General features: G+C 48.0%; 1 protein-coding gene across 1 annotated transcript in view; it reads right to left on the bottom strand.

The window, feature by feature from the left end:
• The window catches only part of LOC144826168 (embryonic protein UVS.2-like), a 177308-nt gene extending 161002 nt beyond the window's left edge, over positions 1-16306 (bottom strand). Inside the window, 3 exon segments of the mRNA XM_078684562.1 lie at positions 13138-13218; positions 13220-13291; positions 16097-16306. Of these exon segments, the coding sequence (XP_078540688.1) occupies positions 13138-13218; positions 13220-13291; positions 16097-16306 (363 nt within the window).
• Positions 16307-18277: the final 1971 nt, after the last annotated feature.

Genomic DNA, 18277 nt, shown 5'->3' with positions numbered 1-18277 from the left:
TAGCCATACATCTTGTAAGCGCCTATCTGAATACCAGACCACACAGTCGCACTGCTCACAATGACCTCAGTTTGTTCCAGGGATGACATGGCCCAATCAGAGATGTGTACACCCTGGTGGAATGAAGGCCCAGAATGAGAACCTTGGCTCATGGGAGGTTCACTACAACCGCCCCTCGCAAAGTCTTACTCCTTGTAGGATTTGTAAATTGAGCCCCGGTGGAAATCATACCTTCAAAGTCAGTTCAGATTTGATTGATACTTATCACCTGTCCAGGTGAGGTGACCTCTAATCACAGCTGGATCCTTATGGGTGCCCCCGGCCTCCTGGACAGATGCCTCACAAATGTTCATGGAAGACCCTCCCGCGCCGGTCCTGTGTCTCTAAGATTACGCTCAGTGTCTAGACGCACTTTGCAGATAACAACGGTGCAACAGCACCAGGGGAGTAGGAGTTGTGACGGCCTCACACATGTAACACTGTCACTGAGTTATGCTCCTGTGCAGATGCACTCTCTATGAAGCACACCCAAGAGGTATCACAAATAGACAGGGTTTTGCAATACTGCCACGTATATACTGTGGAAGAGGTGTGGCGCACCGGCTAGGGCAACTGACTCAGGACCCTGGGGGCTCACGGTTGGATTCCCGGTGCCGGCGGCTGATCAGCCCATCACCATGTGACTCAGGGCAATAGCTCGCTTAAGCTTCCCGAGGGCCCCCAGCGCCTTGACACCTTTGGGTAATTGTTTGCGCTTTACAAATACTGCACATTTACATTTACTCTCCTGTACAGGTGCACTTGCAGTGTAGCACACCTGAGAGGCCTTACATGTACACAGGGCTATGTGATACTTACACTCATATACTCTGCTGTACAGGTGAGCTCTCTGTGAACCTGCTCTGTGAAACACACCTGAGATACATTACATGTACACAGTGCTCTGTATTAGTGTCACTCATATACACTCCAGTACAGGTGCACTTGCAGTGTAGCACACCTGAGAGGCCTTACATGTATTCAGGGCTGTGTTATACTTACACTCATATACTCTGCTGTACAGGTGAGCTCTCTGTGAAACACACCTGCTCTGTGAAACACACCTGAGATACATTACATGTACACAGTGCTCTGTACTAGTGTCACTCATATACACTCCAGTACAGGTGCACTTGCAGTGCAGCACAACTGAGAGGCCTTACATGTATTCAGGGCTGTGTTATATTTTCACGCATATACTCTGCTGTACACGTGTGCTCTCTGTGAAGCACACCTGAGAGACATCACATATACACAAGGCTGTGCAAAACGGTCCCTCATATACTCTCCTGTGCTGGTGCACTAACAGAACAGCATACCTGAGAGTAATTACATGTGTGCAAGGCTGTGTACTACTGTCACTGATATACTCTCCTGCACAGGTGCGCTCTCTGTGAATGTATGAAAGTAGGCTCTGTGTTCATGATTACCCCCACTTTTGCTGGTGTCATTATGTTTTCTGACTAGCCTGACTGGGATCCTGCTAATCAAGACCCCAGTCTCTGTGCTCTCTCCCTAAATTGGACCATGGTGAATACTTAGGTACACCCCAGATTGGCTACTGGCGTACCTTTGAAAGTCCCTAGTATATGGTACTAAGGTACCCAGGGCATAGGTACACCAGCATGTATTATTATGTACCCATTGGAGAGCACTCAAATTGTGACTACAGGCCTGCCTTTGCAGTCTGTGTAAGCTGGTTCTAGCATCGCTTACAACAGATATACGTTTTGTTATATCTGAGGTCACTGTACATAAAAACCTATAAATAACCCCTAAGGCAGGCCTTTCAATCCTGAAGCAGGGTGCTTGGTTATAAGTGTGAGGGTGCTTCTGCATGAGCAGGACACCCCTACAATTCCGGGAGACCATTCTCCAGGCGTTTTAAGTGCATCAGCCATTATGATACATAGAGTGGCCATGCGCCATTACGAGATAGCTAACTCTAAACTGGTTGTAACGAACCCTGGCATGTTTGGTATCAAACATGTTGGAATCATACCCCAACACCCTAAGCGGTATTCAGAAGAGCCCCTGAGACCAGACGTCTTTAAGATCATCACCAACTTCTGGACACTAAACTTGACCCTGAGCTCAGATGCCCATAAACGGTGCTGGAGGTATGATTCCATGCACTGTGGGGCTTCTCCAGGGAGTCCTCCGTGCTCCCGGTACTAGTCTTCCAGACCGGGACAGCAAGCTTTGGCTGCTGCCGACCAGAGACATGATTCTGTCCTCCTGCTGCTGAGCCAAGCTCAAGCAAGGGAAGGGAATAAAATAGCTTTCCTGTCACAGGGAGGCAAGAACACATACCAGACAGGACTTAGTGTATTGAGCTGGGGTAGGGGTGCTTGCCAGTGCCACTAGACTGCTTTGAAGGGCACATTTGGTGCCCTCCTTGCATACGTCAGATGGAACTTGTTCAAGGACCCTTTGGCTCCTGTCGTGGTGCAAAACTGGGCAAAGGACATGGGAGTATCCTCCCCACTATCCAGCCCCTCCTCTGGAAGGGACCCCTGAATCTTCCCAACCCTTTCCTTATGGTACTTAAGGGCTTAGCTGTGGGTGGCTATTCAGATTCATCGTGGGACAAGATTCTGATCCAAAACCACTGCATCTTCAACCATCTGGGCACTTTCGACTTCATTGGACTTCGCTGTGGGAACTGAGACTGCAACTGGGAAGACTCAAACTGGCAAGACTCCTGCTGCTCCTGGTCTCGTCGTCCTGCCAGTCTTCTGCGTCATCTGTGCCTGTGCTCCATACAGATTCATTATCAGGCCTGTGGTTATACAAGACACCCAAAGGAATCTCCCTCAGAGTAAAGGAGTCACTCTCCGGCATCTGCAGGCATTGCAACAAAGGTGACCGGTTTGCAGTTCCTGACCTCCCACGGACTCCCAAAGGTTCAGCAACACAGGTAGTGTTTCTGCAACTCCCTCAAGGCCTGCATTGTCTTCACAGCATTTTGGAAGCCAGTACCCCTTGTTGGAACCGCTGGAGCAGTACCACTGTGCACTGCGTTTACTTGCTGCTGCCAAGGTTGTTGACTATCTCCTCCAGAGATCTTTGGGCTCCAAGAATCTCCAGCCTCAATCTATTGCTATCAAGTTCTTCGGCCTCACCGCCGCATCTTCTGCACCATGGGCCTGCATCATTGGGAAGCTGCTTGAGGTCCTCTTGTGAATCCTGTGCCTTCAGCCTGTGGGACCTCTTGAGGGTCTTATTTGGCTTCAGTGGGCTACACAGTTTGCTCGGGGCCTACTCTGACTTACCTGCTCGTGATGAGTCTCTTAGACCTTGCAGGTCCCAACCCTCACCTACTCATCTGTCACGTTTCTTGCCGCTGTCAAGGCTGCTTGGTACTCCTGCCAAACACCGACCCCCTGGCTCTCGACATCCGAAATGGGACAGCCTGTGAATGGATCCTAGTTTTCCACAGCGTTGCCTGTTCCGAACAGCTCAAGCCAAGGTCACCCGTCAACTCTCCTGCATCTTCTGACATCGGTGGGCATTCGTCTTCCCTGCCTCCTGTTAACTCTCGAGTGGCATAAACTCTGTCCCCTCTGCTTGCAGGTACCTCTCTTTCTGAATCCACCTTTTGGTTCCTTCAGACTCTTTCACCTTCTTTGCCAGCTGCATCTTCACTGAAGTCCTCCATTGTGGTCTACAGCGGTTTCCGATGTCATATCATACCTATGCACCCGGCTTCCAAAGTGTATGTATCCTGGTTCCTGGGGTATCCACAGGTGGGCTGACTCTCCAACCTTCCATCTTCCACTGGGTTTCTTCAGGGTCCTCTGGGAAGGGTCCTTCTTCTTAAAAACTACAACAGCAACTTACCCTTTGACTTGTATTGAGCATGCGGCCGTGTTCCCACTCTGCCCATGGCCTCCATGAGGTTCCTGGTTACTTACCTTGGGTGGTTCCTTGGGTCCCTAGCTCTTATACGTCTTCTGGGTACAGTCTCAACTTAGGATGTGGTTCGCATTCCACTTTATTAGTATATGGTTTGGTCTCCCCCTGGAGACCACTGTGTATTTGTGCTACTAACGTGTGCTATTATTGAAGTATTGTGTGTATTGTGATTATATATCTCCAGGAAGGAGATGTTGCAATGTGTTAGTGAGTTTTTATGATAAATACAAACATTTATAACTACACTGTGTAGTTCTTTTTCACTTAACCTACACTATACGATTAATACTGGTAAAACAAGCTGCTTTACATCGCTTCGAGACGAAGCCTGAGGGTTGCTCTCCACAACTACCACTTCGAGAGCTTTCTATGGTTGTATAAGACCACTAAAATTACCATAAGGGTTGTCTGGATTAGTGCAAGGTGCGTCACTTAAATAAGTGTACACCCTATCTAAGCCATCCTCCTACAGTGAAGCACACCTGAAAGGCATTATATTCATACAGGGATGTTTAATACTATCACTGATATACTCTCCTGCACAGGTGCGCTCTCTGTGAAGAACACTTTAGAGCCATTTTAAAAGGAAGATCCTGGTCAATTTTCAGACATACTTGGTAAAAGAGCTAATTCTGACTAGGGCTCTGATTGATCCATCCCTCCAGATTGACTCCTCCAAATATTTAATTCGTTCTGATGTAGGAAGAGTTACTGCGCAAAGGCAATGGGCACTGGGGTCCCGCATGACTGATTTGAGAAGTCAAGGAGCACAGGTTATAATGAAATTTCCGGCGACATTAAAAGTAGTTTGGAGAAATAAAACGTACAATTTCACATCTACACAGGAAGTAGATAGTTTTCTAATTAGTATGAAAGAAGCCTAATACTAGACAACTGCCCTTCTTCTCTTTTCTCTCGCTTAATAGTGTTAGCTCCTTGATTAACCAATGAATAGTAAAACAGTATGGAAAAAAAAAAAAACATTTTAAATTAAGAAATTATGAATTATAATCTTGTAAGCACACTGGGGTGGTTAATCGCACAGGGGTAGTTAATCTTAATAGAAGCCAGGAAAAAATAAGAAACGAAAAAAAAGGGAGGAGGGAGCTAGGAACTCATGTTTGTGGGAAGGGGCATAGGCACATTATTTAGTTCATACACCTAAGGAGGCAGAATCCGGGTTCGGGATAGGAACTCTCAGTGGCGATATGATGGCCAAAGTCCAAGAGGGGGGTTCCTCAAGAGGGGTGGTTTGGGGGGGGGGGAGGGAGTGATAAAGAAAAAACTTATTCCTGATAGAACCATAAATTCGGAGCTAATTAAGTAAAATCTTTCAAATGAAAGGGCTAGGCCTAGTGTTGAGACATCAATGAAGCATTTATCCCTACCTAATGACCAGCATTTCTAATAAAATTAAAATAATGAGTTGGAATGTGAATGGCTTGAGGGAGGAAAGGAAGTTGAATAGAATTTGCGAGTTTTTGAATAAATCAGGGGCCCACATCTTACTGTTGGAAGAAACTCACCTTGAGCCGCTAGAATGTAGGGATGCTTTTAAAAATCAAAGGTGGATTCAAGACCTCCTCTATTCCAGACAAAGTGGAAGCACCAAGGGAGTGGCAGTAATCATTTGGGCGAACTGCGGGATTAGAGTAGAAAAGCACGACACAGATTGCTCAGGTAGATGGCTGACTGCATCCCTGGTTCTGGATAGTATGAGATTTGCCTGTGCAGCATACTATGGAGCTAATCAAGACTCTTCAGAGGCTCTCTTGAATTTGAAAACTAGCCTCTCCGTTATAAATGTACCTGTTATCCTTGGAGGTGATTTTAATTTGGTTTTTGACCCTGATCTGGACCGTACCTCCAGGGCTATTTTTTCTCCTCCACATAAATCGAAAAGATAATTGAAAAACATTATGAAGGACTTTAACTTATTGGATGTATGGAGGATTAAAAATGGCAAAAAGAAGGATTACTCATTCTATAGCCATAGACATAGACATCAATCTGGCATTGACTTTTTTCTCGTAGATCAAGGTTTATTCCCTGCAATTGATACTATCTCGTACATTCCAGCTATATTATCTGACCACTCAACAGTTGAGTTAGTAATTAAGTTCCAGCAGGAAATGCGAAGTAGACGGTGGACTCTGGATAGATCTTTACTCCTGCAAGAAGATGTAAAAGATAGCATTTTGAAGCAGATAGCTGAATATTTCAGGTTCAATAGTGCCACTGCATCTGATCAAATAGTGTGGGAGGCCTTTAAGTCTTATTTGAGGGGATCCTTTACTACCATCATGGTTGGCAGGAATAAGGCTAGGAGAAAGGCGGAGGAGGATTCCTTATTTTTGATAAAACAAAAGGAACAGCAGTTGCAAAAGGCCTCATTAGATCAGCAGGATAATCTGGTTGTCATTCAGAAATAGCTGGAGGGGCTGAAAGCTAAATATCAGGCTAGCCTAGACAAAATTGTCAAGGATAGGTGGGATGCGTGTACTTGCGGAATTTTTCAGATGGAGAAAAGTGTGGACGCCTCTTAGCATGGAAGGCGAGAATGAATAGGGTGAGAAACCAAATTAGTGGGTTAAAAATGCTTAGTACAGGCTTTATATCGTATAATAATGACCAGATATCTGAAGAGGCCAAAACCTATATGCAAAAGTTATATACTGGAAATAGTGATCCTCTGCCTCAAAATGCAGGGAATTGGTTGGAGCAACTTGACCTGCCACAGTTAACAGCGGCAGATAGTTGCTGCCCGAGTTCCTCTATTAAGGAGGGAGAGGTTTGTAATCAGCTAAAAAAAATGGCCAAGGTAAAGGCAGCAGGCCCATATGGGCTCCCCATAGAAATCTACCAAATAGGTTCAGATATCATCGTTCCTGTCCTTACAACCCTATTTAATAAAATACACTTAGCAGGAGAACCTATTCCTCAAACTTTGCTGGAGGCTACAGTCACTTTGGTTTTGAAGCCCAATAAAGACCCCCTGGCCATCGAGTCCTACAGGCCGATCTGGCTCCTAAACACAGATTATAAAATCTTTGCTGGGTTTTGGTGGTGAGATTGGCCAAAGTGATTAAATCTGTGGTGCACAAGGACCAGAGGGGTTCATGCCGGGGAGGCAGCTCAATGAGTTGACCTTTCAAGCCATTGCTGCAATTGATTATGCCACTGATAAGAAACTACCTTTAACAATTGTAGCAATAGATGCTGCTAAGGCATTTGACCAAGTTAGTTGGTCATACCTTTGGGAAGCATTGGCAAGGTTCGTATTTCCCAAAAATGTTATATCTTCGATACAAGCGCTGTACCTAAACCCAAAAGCCAGAATTCTGGTCAACGGTACTCTTACAGATTGGGTGCAAATATCCCGGGGTACAAGGCAGGGGTGTCCCCTTTCCCCCTTATTGTTCAATCTATAAATTGAACCTCTAGTCTCCCAGCTGAGATCTGACATACTGATTAAGCCTTTTCTTTTAGATGAATTAGTTCTAAAATTTGCATTATATGCGGACGATCTCCTAATGTTTACCACCAACCCTGAAGTGGCAATTTCTCGACTTTTCGATCAGGCTGAGGCCTTTGGCTTAATTTCAGGGTATAAAATAAACAAGGAAAAAAACGAAATTATGCAGTGGAACCAGGCAGTAGTATCCCATGTAATTAAACCTCAGATTAGATATCTTGGAATACTCTTGACACAAAATATCTCTGAAATATCTAGGATAAATCTTAATAACGTTTATAAGGAGGTCTGTGGGCTTTTACAGCGCTGGTCTGGTCTTCCTCTAAATATTTTTGGGAGAGCAAATTTAATAAAAATGGTAATTTTGCCCAAAGTGACCTTTTTGTTCAATTCTATACCCCTAAGTTTTAGTCCTAAGGACATAGCAAAAATACAGGGGAAAATCAGATCCTTTATTTGGAATTCGAAATCTCCTCGAATCTCCTGAAAAAAGCTGAGGAGAAAACTGAAAGTTGGAGGGTTGGCACTGCCTGATATATTAACCTATTGCCACTCATTTCACTTTAAAAATTTCAGGATAATGGCAGATAAAGCGGATACGTCTTCAATGGGCCGCTTATTTCAGGCGCTATTGCAGGGCATTCCCCAAGGGCATGAATATTTTTTGTATGAATTTGGGGATCCCAGATTTTATAAAAAAGTAATGTTGAAGATTTTAGGTACAGCCTTGAAGAATTGGGTATTCTTCAGGAAAAAACTAGGAATTCCGTATTATATGCCTCAGGCCCCGATATGGGATTCCCCAGGGACACTTGAATGCCTTAAAGACCAATTATCAAATCCCCTTAAAACAGCGGGCATTACTCACTGGCAGGATCTCCAAAATAATTTACAGCTTTTGGACTGGGATACCATTTCTAACCTGTCGGGAGGAACCCTTACCAGATTCAAATACTACCAGCTGTCTGGCTGGTGGGCTACCATACCATGGATCTCTGATGTATTTGAACCCAAACTGGATATGGTAATAGAAAGGGGAGGTGGAAAAAAGAGATATTTTTTGGTATGAGGCTATGCTGGAGGCAGAGGGGATTACGGAACAAGAATTCCATAAATTATGGGGGGGGGATAGCAAGCTTAGACTGCAATAATTTAGAGGATTTGTGGAGGAATTCATTTATGACACTATACGCAGTAGTTAAGGCTGCACCCCTTAAAAGGAATCATCTATTCACTTTGTATAGAGCTCTCTCCAAAAAAACTTGCTAAGATCACGAATCTAGAATATCTCTGTCCAAGGTGTAAAGCCCCTTCTGCTGATGACGTACACATGTTTGTGGAATGTCCCAGGCTTATAAACTTTTGGTCACAAATAGAAGGGTTTGTAGCGGAAGTATTGGATATACAATTTTCAATCACTCCTAGGACAATTTTGTTTGGGTTAGCCGTAGACTATCAGCTTAATGATATGGTGACCAAATTTATTTTTTATGTGATGGTCTTAGCAAGGCGGGAAATTTGTAAGGCCTGGAAGGATATTAATGCCCCTACTTTTGCGGAATGTTTACAATACATTATTTACATTTCTGAATCAGATATGGCCTGTGATAGCTTTAGCCTGGATAAAATCTGGGCAGCCCTGGTGGCATGGCGGAATAGATGAGTCAAATCTGAGAGTATTCCGATGATTTCACCTGGGTACTGTTGGTGCTTAGCCTCCAGTCAAACCAAGGGCCATTGATGTACGAAGGATTTGAGGGGAGCAAGCAAACAGTTGAAACCGGAGCGGTTTCCCCTATCTCTCTCTCTCCTCTGTTTCAAATGGCTGAGGGCGGAACATCGTAACATTGGAGTAAGGAGGGGGGTCTCCCCATCTGGAATGCCCATCATTGGTAAATGAGGAATAACAAAAAAAAAAAAGAACACTTTAGAGGCATTACATGTGCACAGGGCTGTATAATATGGCCACTCATATACGCTCCTGTACAGGTGCCCTCACAGTGGAGCACACCTGAGAGGCACTACATGTGATGCTGTCACTTATATACTCTACTGTACAGCTATGTGATGCTGTCACTTATATACTCTACTGTACAGGTTCGCTCTCTGTAAAACACACCCGCTAGGCCTCACATGTGCACAGGACTGTGTAATACTGCCACTGATATACTCTGCTGCACAAGTGCAGTTACAGTCAAGCACGCCTGAGCTATGTTACATGCAGTGGCGCCAGCCTCGGAACGGAGGTGGCGAGGGGAATGGATAAACATTTGTTTTAATTAACTTTCCTTCACTTTGCCTACGCAAGCCTCTTCTCTGTCCTCTTCAAATGCTCTGGCACCACAGGAAGCAGACTCCTCCCAGCCAATCACGACACTGCATGACCAGAATCTTGATTGGTCTGAGCGGCCTGTTTCGCTGCCTAGTATAAAAGGGGGTGGTGATGGACGGAGCATCTGAATCAATCAAACACTCACACCCAGTCAAAAGATCTGGGTTTAATCCATCACCGTTCTTTAGCCCACTCTGCCACCCCAGTTCAGACATGGCTATATGCAAATCAGTCTGACCCTGTGCCTCATGGGAACAGTCCTGCCCGAACTGCCAAGCCATGTCTTCCCTGGACCTGAAACAAGCTTCCGAGGACCGGTTTCTGGCATTCCAGCCGTCTTCAGCCCGGCTTGCTTGAATCCAGTGGCAAAGTGAGCAAGGGACTCACGTCTGAGCATACCCTGCCACACTCATGGCGGCCAAAATCAGTACAAAAGGGGGTGGTGATGGACGGAGCATATGAATCAATCAAACACTCACACCCAGTCAAAAGATCTGGGTTTAATCCATCACCGTTATTTGACCACTCTGCCACCCCAGTTCAGACATGGCTATATGCAAATCAGTCTGACCCTGTGCCTCATGGGAACAGTCCAGCCCGAACTACCAAGCCATGTCTTCCCTGGACCGGAAACAAGCTTCCGAGGACCGGTTTCTGGCATTCCAGCCGTCTTCAGCCCAGGTTGCTTGAATCCAGTGGCAAAGTGAGCAAGGGACTCACGTCTGAGCATACCCTGCCACACTCATGGCGGCCAAAAGCGGTACAAAAGGGGGTGGTGATGGACGGAGCATCTGAATCAATCAAACACTCACACCCAGTCAAAAGATCTGGGTTTAATCCATCACCGTTCTTTAGCCCACTCTGCCACCCCAGTTCAGACATGGCTATATGCAAATCAGTCTGACCCTGTGCCTCATGGGAACAGTCCAGCCCGAACTGCCAAGCCATGTCTTCCCTGGACCGGAAACAAGCTTCCGAGGACCGGTTTCTTGCATTCCAGCCGTCTTCAGCCCGGCTTGCTTGAATCCAGTGGCAAAGTGAGCAAGGGACTCACGTCTGAGCATACCCTGCCACACTCATGGCGGCCAAAACTGCTACAAAAGGGGGTGGTGATGGACGGAGCATCTGAATCAATCAAACACTCACACCCAGTCAAAAGGTCTGGGTTCAATCCATCACCGTTCTTTAGCCCACTCTGCCACCCCAGTTCAGACATGGCTATATGCAAATCAGTCTGACCCTGTGCCTCATGGGAACAGTCCAGCCCGAACTGCCAAGCCATGTCTTCCCTGGACCGGAAACAAGCTTCCGAGTACCGGTTTCTGGCATTCCAGCCGTCTTCAGCCCGGCTTGCTTGAATCCAGTGGCAAAGTGAGCAAGGGACTCACGTCTTAGCATACCCTGCCACACTCATGGCGGCCAAAAGCGGTACAAAAGGGGGTGGTGATGGACGGAGCATCTGAATCAATCAAACACTCACACCCAGTCAAAAGATCTGGGTTTAATCCATCACCGTTCTTTAGCCCACTCTGCCACCCCAGTTCAGAGATGGCTATATGCAAATCAGTCTGACCCTGTGCCTCATGGGAACAGTCCAGCCCGAACTGCCAACCCATGTCTTCCCTGGACCAGAAACAAGCTTCCGAGGACCGGTTTCTGGCATTCCAGCCGTCTTCAGCCCGGCTTGCTTGAATCCAGTGGCAAAGTGAGCAAGGGACTCACGTCTGAGCATACCCTGCCACACTCATGGCGGCCAAAAGCGGTACAAAAGGGGGTGGTGTTGGACGGAGCATCTGAATCAATCAAACACTCACACCCAGTCAAAAGATCTGGGTTTAAGCCATCACTGTTCTTTAGCCCACTCTGCCACCCCAGTTCAGACATGGCTATATGCAAATCAGTCTGACCCTGTGCCTCATGGGAACAGTCCAGCCCGAACTGCCAACCCATGTCTTCCCTGGACCGGAAACAAGCTTCCGAGGACCGGTGTCTGGCATTCCAGCCATCTTCAGCCCGGCTTGCTTGAATCCAGTGGCAAAGTGAGCAAGGGACTCACGTCTGAGCATACCCTGCCACACTCATGGCGGCCAAAAGCGGTACAAAAGGGGGTGGTGATGGACGGAGCATCTGAATCAATCAAACACTCACACCCCGTCAAAAGATCTGGGTTTAATCCATCACCGTTCTTTAGACCACTCTGCCACCCAGTTCAGACATGGCTATATGCAAATCAGTCTGACCCTGTGCCTCATGGGAACAGTCCAGCCCGAACTGCCAAAACTGAGTTTCGCTGCTCAGGCACTGTCTGGGAACCTCGGCATGTGCTCATCATACTGTGCAACATAGCCATTTGGAGAACATGGTAAGTGCACATCAGTGTTTTGCCGGCCCAAGAGGACCCGCAAAACATTCATGCGCACTTAGGAAGCGCAAACCACTCCTCACCGTGCTCAGCCCCGCCCTGCCCTGGCTCCAGTCCTGCAGAGTAAAAAAAATTATAATAAAGTTGAGTTATTATCATTTTATTTTTATATTTGCACTGCTCAAATAGCAGTGGGGAGACGCGCAGTTACATGCGCACAGGGCTATGCTATACTGCCATTCATTTACTCTCCTGTACAGGTGCAATATGGACCTATATATTATGGTTCCCGTGGTTCTTGGCTCTTCAGATGCATCCACAGTCAGGTGAGGTACATCAGAGAGGCTGTATGTGTACATAGATCTATCTAACACTATTACTGCAGCTCTCACCTGCACAAATGTACTTACAGTGATGGCCTCCTGAGAGTCTACAGCTGCACAGAACCATATATAATACTGTTACTGCAGCTCTCACCCACACCTGCACACAGCTATATCTATGATTGTTAAAGGGGTCTCACATGCACAGGTGTACTTACAGCGATGAACACTTGAGAATCTACAACTGCACAGAACCATATATAACACTGTTGCTGCGGCTCTCACCGGCACAAGAGTACTTACAGCGATGCACACCTGGGAGTCTGCAACTGCACAGAACCATATATAACACGGTTACTGCAGCTCTCACCTGAACAGGTGTACTTACAGTGATGCTCACCTGAGAGTCTACACCTGAACAGAGCCATATATTTAACACAGTTACTGCAGCTCTCACCTGTACTTACTATGATGAACACCTGAGAGTCTACACCTGCACCGAACCATATATAACATTGTTACATCAGCACTTACACACAAACATATATAACAGTTACTGTGACTCTCACCTGCACAGGTGTACACACCTGAGAGTCTACAACTGCACAGAACCATATATTTAACAGTTACTGCAGCTCTCACTTGTGTCTGGACTCAGCTCTATATACCATTGGTAAAGGGGTCTCACCTGTAAAGGTAAGCACCAGCAGGTGCTCACAAGGCACACTGAGACCAGGGCCCATCCTCTGCTGTCCATCCTCGGGTTCTGTGGCAGTGCTCAGGTAACCAGAGGTCAATGTTTCTTTTTTCTAGGAGATGCTTTGCCGACCCCAATCCCAGTCCTTTATATACCCATAAGAGGCTGTGCATCCTCCAATCAGCTCTCAGCCCCAAGGATGACACCTTTCTGCACAGGTCACAAGTTGTGTCTGTCCTGGAGAGAATGCCCTGGGATCGACTCTAATGTGCCATAACCAAGATAATAATAAGCAGCTTTTAAGTGTAGTAAAGTTGATTTGTGACAGGCCGTGCGTCGTGTATTCTTTCTGTAAGAGGGTGAATTTGTGATTGGACACAGACGCACCTTCAAGGGTTTGGCTCCCCAAACAACAACTAAAGTCCTCGAGGTACCGAAAGACCCGGATTGGAGAAGCTCACAGGAGACACATAAAGTGCATCCAATGAGCTGGACTTGCGTCTGAAGAGTAGATTTATTTTTTTCAAGCTTTGTAGATGGATCAGAGTTAAACAGTTGTAAATTGGAAGCAGGGTGGGAAGATGAAAGGAAGAGTGTAGGAAAGAAAGGCAGAGTTTTAGGATGAAAGGCAGAGTAGTAGGGTGAGAGGCAGAGTGGTGGGAAGATGAAAGGAAGAGTGTAGGAAAGAAAGGCACATAGCTCTGGCAATGCACCTCAACACTGACCTACACAACCTCTGGCTGTCCCAGTACTGGATGCACACGTAGCTCTGCCAATACATCTCTGCTCTGCTTTAAGGCCAGCGTCCACCATCTTTTGGGATTTGTGCCTGCCCATAACTCTGGCAGTTGCACCCCAACCATAAACTGGTGCACTCATGTTGTTCCAATATTCTGTTGGTAAATATCTCTTTAACAGATGGCATCTGCCTCTACTGGTAGCTCACCTGTCATTTGAGTCATTTCAATAGCTGCATAAATTCGAATTACTAACGGGCACATGCATCATTGTTTTTTGCTGTCGCAAATGGGCAGCGTCACTGAATCTGCCCATTTGCGAGCGCAATTTTTGCATTTGGGATGCATCATCCCAAATGCAAAAATCGCTACTTAAGTAATAGCAAAATTTGCAATTACTTACATTGCAATTGCATGTAGGTAATCACAAATCGTGATTCCCTAAATGCAATGCAAAAAAAAAAATTTGATTTTGCTTTTAAAAAATGCAAATTACCATCAACTTAAAATTGATGGTGATTTGCGAAAACTTTGAAAAATGCACAAAAGTGCATTTTTTAAAGTCCTATGTTGAACACAAACAACCTTAGGGCATGGGTGTGTGCAGCATGTTTTTTATTGCACTTATTGCGTTACCCACAGCAGTGCTCGCATTTGCAGCTGTCACCGGTGACTCTCAGCCTGTGATTTTAAATCCTCCCGTTTTTGTCTATTAATTTGATTTTTTTGTTCTGGGCACTTTCCCCTGGTTTTAACAAGCCTGGCCACGCACACCCCCACTGCTGCCACCTTACCTGCATTTTAATTGCTAAATCCACCGCATTTGGCGGGTCCTCGGCCCTTGTCTTGTCGGCGGCCATCTTGGGTGAGGGGCATAGATCGCGCGCTGTAGTCCGCTCTCTATTTCCTACAGGCGAGCATAAAAGCAGGCAACTCTACAGCATCGTTCTTTCCAGCCTCAGCGCGTTACCCACAGTAGTGCTCGCATTTGCAGCTGTCACCGGCGACTCTCAGCCTGTGATTTTAAATCCTCCCGTTTTTGTCTGTTAATTTGATTTTTTTGTTCTGGGCACTTTCCCCTGGTTTTAACAAGCCTGGCCACGCACACCCCCACTGCTGCCACCTTACCTGCATTTTAATTGCTAAATCCACCGCATTTGGCGGGTCCTCGGCCCTTGTCTTGTCGGCGGCCATCTTGGGTGAGGGGCATAGATCGCGCACTGTAGTCCGCTCTCTATTTCCTACAGGCGAGCATAAAGGCAGGCAACTCTACAGGATCGTTCTTTCCAGCCTCAGCGTGTTACCCACAGCAGTGCTCGCATTTGCAGCTGTCACCGGCGACTCTCAGCCTGTGATTTTAAATCCTCCCGTTTTTGTCTGTTAATTTGATTTTTTTGTTCTGGGCACTTTCCCCTGGTTTTAACAAGCCTGGCCACGCACACCCCCACTGCTGCCACCTTACCTGCATTTATTTGCTAAATCCACCGCATTTGGCGGGTCCTCGGCCCTTGTCTTGTCGGTGGCCATCTTGGGTGAGGGGCATAGATCGCGCGCTGTAGTCCGCTCTCTATTTCCTACAGGCGAACAAAAAGGCAGCCATGCCGGCGCGCAGCGGTAACGCGCAGCGGGGACGCCGGACCGACGCCGGAGTTACGCCAGAGTTCAGCCCGTCTGTGCCCGTCCGGGCCCAGACGGGCTCAGGGCTGAACCCCCTGGCCGACCCAGGGGAGCCACACGCAGCCTGTACCAGGTACACGAAGGAGGAACTCATGCTTTGGCGGTCTTCACATCCTGCCTCATGTATATTTGCCCATGAGAAGGGGCAACCGTTTCTGCCTTGTGGGGCCGGCAACTCAGGCCAGGAAAAGGCCAGAGATAATTGTGCGTTGTCAATGGCCTTGCTGAACTGCCGGTCCCTCCCTAGCCATGCGACAGAAATCAACTCCCTTATCCTCGACCACAAGCTGGACGCGCTATTCCTTACAGAGACTTGGATCTCCTCCTGCTCTGGCCCGGACATGGTCAGGGCACTTCCCCCGGGCTTCCTCATATTCCATCTAGACAGACCATCGGGGCGGGGAGGCAGAATTGCCATCATTTACAGGGACACACTAACTTGTAAGGGCCAGGATGGTGGGATGAGCGACTGCGAGAGCTGCCAGTTCTCTCTACGTGTGTCGCCCACCGCGTCCCTGGCAGGCCTTCTCGTTTACCGTCCACCGGGGATCATGGGTAATTTCCCCAACTCTTTTCTCGAAACGGTCACGCTCCTCGCCTCTTCCACTGCTAACTTCGTGGCATTGGGTGACTTTAACATCCATTTCGATGACCCTCACAACTCCCTGGGAGTCGATCTGCAGCGTGATCTTAAAGCATTCGAGATCAATTTGGTCAATTCCGGGGCAACACACGAAAAGGGACATCTGCTCGATCCCATCTTTTCAAACTCAGATGGCCTTCTAGCTCTGCCTGCGCTGCCTCTGCCCTGGACCGACCATTTTGTGATTCCGGTTCGGTGGCAGTACGATGCCCCAGTGGTATTTGCACCTAGGGTATTCACGGTGGAAAGAGCCTGGTCTAGGCTCTCAGTGGATGCCTGGGCGGCACATTTGGAGGCGTCCCGCCCCGTTCTCGGGACTGATCCGTTGGTAGCAGATGAGATTGTAAATGCCTGGCTGACCAATTCATTGAACATCATCCTCCCTAAGAAAAGACAACTTACTAGGGGTAGGAGAGTGGGATCAGCTCCCTGGTATACGCCAGAGCTCAGAACACTGAGGAAGGGCTGTAAGAGGCGGGAGCGGATCTGGAGGAAGGATTGGGGCGAAGTGAGCCTGAGAGAATATCGGGAGGCCCTTAAGGCCTAAAAATCTGCCATTAGGGCAGCGAAATCTGGGTTCTTTGAGGTGAGGATAGGTCTCTCTTCTAACTCATCGAAAGAGTCATTCAGGGTCATCAGAGAACTCTTGAAAACCCCCGAACCTCCGGTCACTTATAACAACCCACGTGAGAAATGTCTAGAACTGGCCTCTTTTTTCAAACTGAAGATAGAAAACATCTTGTCATCCCTTCCCCGGTTAGCCCAGGAGCCATCTCCGGAGGGTAACCTAGGGGCTTGGCCCGAGGAGAGGACTGCAGAGCTGGTCTCCATTGGACCAGTCACTGTGGACGAAGTTCTCGGGGCTTTGGCTTCTGTGAAGAGTGGGTCCCCGAGAGACCCGGCACCTATGAGATATCTGAAACAGGTAGCCCCCACCATCGGCGGCCCAGTGACGGATCTCATCAACCTATCCCTCACTCAAGGTGTGGTGCCCCCCAGCTGGAAAGGAGCGGTAGTCAAGGCCCTCCTAAAGAAGCCCAGCCTAGACCCCGCCGACCTCGCGAACTTCAGGCCTATTTCTTTACTTCCTGGCCTTAGCAAGGTGGTGGAAAAACTCGTGAATAGGCGCTTATCGGGCTTTCTGGAATCCAACTCCCTGCTGGGTGACTCGCAGACGGGCTTCCGCCCCGGCCAGGGGACGGACACCGCCCTGCTAGCAGTCGTGGAGAACGCCAGGAGCATTTTGGATTCAGGGGGATCGGTGGCAGTGATCCTCCTGGACCTCAGTGCGGCATTTGACACCGTAAACCATCAGGTGTTACTCCAGCGACTGTCGGGGGAGGGGGTCACCGGGACGGCTCTGAAATGGCTCGCGTCCTTTTTGGAGGAGCGCACGTTTGAGGTTTGGGAAGGCCACGAGAAGTCTACATCGCTCCCTCTCCAGTGTGGTGTGCCACAGGGCTCATCGTTGAGCCCTAAATTGTTCAACATCTATATGGCCCCGCTGGAGAGTGTGGTACTTCCACTGGGAATTAAGATCATCAGCTACGCTGATGATACCCAGTTGGTGGTAGGGCTTCCCCAGTCGGCGAACCAACCCGATCAGTTGCATGCATGCCTGGCTAAGATCTTCACCTGGATGTGCAACTCAGCCCCCAAACTCAACGGTTCGAAAACCGAACTGATGATGTTGGGGAATTCTCCTCCTCCCCTGCCCCTAAGCAGCTGGCCTAGCTGTCTGGGAGCGCCACCTACCCCTAAAAAGGAGATTAAGAGCTTGGGGGTGTGGCTGGAGCAGGACCTTTCCTTTAAGACACACGCCAAAAAAGACCGCAGGCGTGTGCTTTGGCCTGCTCCGGTCAGCCCGGAAGATCCTACCCCTCCTCCCGATGGCTACCAGGAGGCTTCTAATCCAGGGGCTCATTATCTCCCGGCTGGATTACAGCAATGCGCTGTTTCTGGAGGCGCTAGAATCAACTCTGAACAAACTGCAGCAAGTACAAAATGCCGCTGCCAGGCTTCTGACAGACCTCCCCAGGTGGCAATCAGCCCGCCCGGCGCTGAAGGCGCTCCA

This window comes from Lissotriton helveticus, chromosome 3_2 (assembly GCF_964261635.1).
Source record: "Lissotriton helveticus chromosome 3_2, aLisHel1.1, whole genome shotgun sequence".
In the NCBI taxonomy this organism is placed as follows: domain Eukaryota; kingdom Metazoa; phylum Chordata; class Amphibia; order Caudata; family Salamandridae; genus Lissotriton; species Lissotriton helveticus.
The sequence above is the reverse complement of the archived record's forward strand: the minus strand, read 5'-3'. Positions and strand labels throughout refer to the sequence as shown.